At 36.6% G+C, this 3,656-nt stretch overlaps 1 protein-coding gene across 1 annotated transcript in view; it reads right to left on the bottom strand.

Annotated features, from left to right (window-relative positions):
• LOC103731018 (centrosomal protein of 162 kDa) overlaps positions 1-3,656 on the bottom strand; it is a gene marked incomplete at its 3' end in the record, with an annotated part of 42,866 nt that overhangs the window by 34,212 nt on the left and 4,998 nt on the right. The window contains 1 exon segment of the mRNA XM_029561724.1: positions 3,555-3,654. Coding sequence (XP_029417584.1) covers positions 3,555-3,654 — 100 coding nt within the window.

The following is a 3,656-nucleotide window of genomic DNA, read 5'->3' as shown; positions in this document are numbered from 1 at the left end:
ATATTAAAAGGGTTTCAAGAACGAATAGGTATTAGATGATAATAAGGAGTCACTATAGATACTTCTTGGATATGGTCTATTTTTAAAGAGAGTTCTTATTTAAGAGATACTTTGAAATACCTATGGACAGAAGTGATAGGGAACTTGAAAATTTTTTGTCTGTTTTGGTCAGCAAAATCTGGTGTGTGTTGGGGGGCAGGTAAATAAGATTGTCCAGGAGTTCTTAATTATTGAAGTGAGACAGGTATGAAGGTGAGGCTGCCAGTGCAGTTACATGATGCAGGTAAAAGGAACATAGAGTGAGAGGTCAGAGACATCACAGTGGAGGGCTGAGGTGGGGTGGCAATTTTAAGTCACTGGCTTTTATGAGTGATGTGAGAAGCTGGAGAAGGATAAGGGATGATGATATGATGGAAAGAGTTTTGGTGAAAAGGTAGTCAAGGAACTAAAAAGCTTGATTATTGGAGAGGTTAGCTAAGTTATTAATGAAGCAAGTCCAGAACATGGAAAATTAGAAATTGAAGCTGAAAACAGATGCTAAAATATTTGAGGAATGAGGAATAACCTGGATATCAGTAGACAATGGCAACAAGGAGCAGTGGTCTGATGACATGCTTCATAAGGACTGGAGGGAGGAAGGTCTGATGGAAGATGGAGAAAAAAGTGACAACTGGAGAAGGTTGCTAGAGAAGGGGAAGGCTCTGCAGGGGAGAGCTGAATATGAATGGAAGCTCTAGAGTTTTGATGCGTATTAATACATATACACATACATATATACATACACACATAGATATGGATACACATACATATGGAGGAAAAGTTATAATAAGACTAGAAAATTTAAGAATATTTCTGTAACAAGTACCACTTCTGCTAAGATGTGAAGGAGACTAGGAAATACCCATGTGAATTAGGATAAGGAGATACCTGCAAACAGAAAGAACAGCAGGTCAAAGGCTTAACAATGGGAGCAGGCCATACAGGAGGATGCATATTACTAAGGCTGTAACCAGAACACAAGAGGAAGCAAGCCTAGAGCAGGAAGTCTACCACCACACCATTGACTGGCCTCATGGGCCAGGGTTAGGATTTTGTTCTTTAGTCTAAAACATTGAAGGTTATACAGTGTCAATCACTTCTTGGCCTTCAAATATATACAATATCGAAATTTCACTGCTCTAATAGTATAGCCTCCCTTCTGCTTCATGGGTTCCACATGTCAATTCAAACAACTAAGACCAAAAATATTGGAGATGGTATAAAATATATATAGTTATTTGGAATCACGGTATATCTGCTGTAGAAACATGATATATGGGAAAGGCAGATTAAAAACAGTATCATTATATGTTAGAGAAAGCTTAACAAGAGGTACAGATTTTAACTTGAATTTCCTAATCAGTGTACTTTTGGAAATGGCCCCAGAATCAATTTATTTTATGGCTTTATATGACTAATGGTCTTACTAGATCAGACAGCAGTTTCCAGACAGCTATACAAAGTTAAGAGATACTCCACAGACACTACGGATGGCTAAGTGCAACAGCTGATGTGCTGTTACAGTAACTCCAGGGCCTCACTTTGGCTCGAAAACTGGGTTCAAGTGATGAGACCAAGACCAATAGCTCACCAGCGACAATCCCAAAGAAAACCTCAAGGCCAACTTAGTTTTTATACTGAACAATATTACCAGCAAGAGGGTTACAGTTTCACTTACTAGGCATAACACTTTATGTAGCTTTATGGCAACTGAAAAAAACACAAGATGACAAGATTATTACAGAGTTTGCTCACTTTTAGTGTTTAATGTAGCTACTCAAGACTGATAACATATTTCTCTTAAGATGGGTATTCTAGTCTCTCAGAAGCTTGATGGCAGGAATCAAGTCTTGTCTGACTACAGTAGTACTTACTAAGCAGAAAGTAATGTGAACTCAGTAAGTGCTTGTGATTGAGCAAGGGACCAGGTTATACTCTGGGCAGAGAAACTCTTAAGTTTCCTTCTTGCTTATCTTTCCTTGCTTCTTTTACTAAGTGAACCTACGTGCACTGAAACATTCTTCAGATCAATACATGTAGTTTCGTTACATGCAAGTGCTTCTGTTCTAGGAACAATGCTTTCCCTTTAGGGTGAGTTTGTATATTTCAGCTCTGATTCACTGTCTTCTAGAAAAAAAGGCTTTGATGCTAATTAATCCCCAAATCTTTGGGAACAATCTTCAGGTTACTTTATCCTATATCCTTTTGAGTACTAAAAATGATTCTAGAAAAGAATTCTTTTCATGAATATTTCAGCATTGTTACCTGGTTTAGGGATTTATGAAAAAAAAAGAAGCACATTAAACTTTTCACTGAGGAATTTCCTTAATGTATTGTAGTACTAAGAAAAAGTGTGATAAGTGAAATCTATGCTACTCATTTATTAAATATGCTCGTTAACTATTGAGAGTGAAAAGTCACATGGGAAAAGAAGTGCTTCCCGCCTTCACAAATCTCCCAATGTGGGAGCACTACAGGCTCCACACAATGTGGAAGTTCCTGCATGGTATGGTGTTCTAATCTCAAAGGAGAAAATAACCGTGTCAACAAGGAGTTGGATCATGTCAAGCCTCACTGGACAAGGAAGATGAGCTGAAGGCCTAAAATAGTAAGAAGCTTGGGCTAAGCAAGGTGCAGAGGCTGAGATCCAAAGGTGTTTCCAGCAGACAGACAGAATAACTGAGTGCAGGTGGATCACAGGAGTAAGAAAACAGGGCTCCCATCAGATTATGCAGGACTTCAAGTATCACTCTAATGAATTCAGAGCCAATCTTGTGTGTTTAGGGGGCTGGAGGGGGCAGGACAATAACAGTACAGTTAAATTTTTCCCCTAGATAAGAGAAACATACATTCTGTTAGTCCACCAAATTGTCCTTAATACTGATGCCCAAATATTGCCAACACATTAGTAGATGGGGTTCTCTACAGATGTGGCAATATCACATGCTATACATATATATCCTATATAATATGACTTACTGTAAGTCAATAACAGTACCACATATGTTACATACTTATTATATATAAATGCTTAAAAGATGTGATTAGGAACATTCTGGAAAAGGTATAAGCTCATGTCAGAGAAGATTATTGAGTTTATTACTGTTACAGCAGTAACTTACTGTTCTTTTTTTTTCCATTAATAAACTGTGATGTCAAATTCTTTGTATTTGTTAATGTGATGGCATTAACATAGGACAAGATTATTTTATTAAACCACTTTGAATCAATTTATAACATTATACATGATGATGCACAAATATATCTAAATTATTTATCTCCTTACTTTGAATATATAAATACTCAATGTAAAATAATGCAAAAAGGCATTCTCGATTATATACTATGTAACAAAGTGGAGTAGTAATGTGAAAATCAACTCCAACGTCAAAACTGCACCCCACCAGTTTCATTTTCTTTATATTTTAATAATGTAGTAACAAAGTCTAGAATTAAGAGTCTTGACTGACCTCTTGTGGTCAAATGATTTAAAACAAAAAATTAGCAAGATTTACCATCATCTTGAAAATCATCTTCTGTTATCCACCAAGGTGTTGTATCCTTCTTCATTGCTTTTTTAGGTTGTCTTGGTGTTTTGTTTGAATTTTCAAAAGACT

The sequence above is a fragment of the Nannospalax galili genome, unplaced genomic scaffold (genome assembly GCF_000622305.1).
Source record: "Nannospalax galili isolate Female #2095 unplaced genomic scaffold, S.galili_v1.0 scaffold814, whole genome shotgun sequence".
In the NCBI taxonomy this organism is placed as follows: Eukaryota; Metazoa; Chordata; class Mammalia; order Rodentia; family Spalacidae; genus Nannospalax; species Nannospalax galili.
Note: the sequence above shows the minus strand (reverse complement) of the source record. Positions and strands in the feature narration are given on the sequence as shown.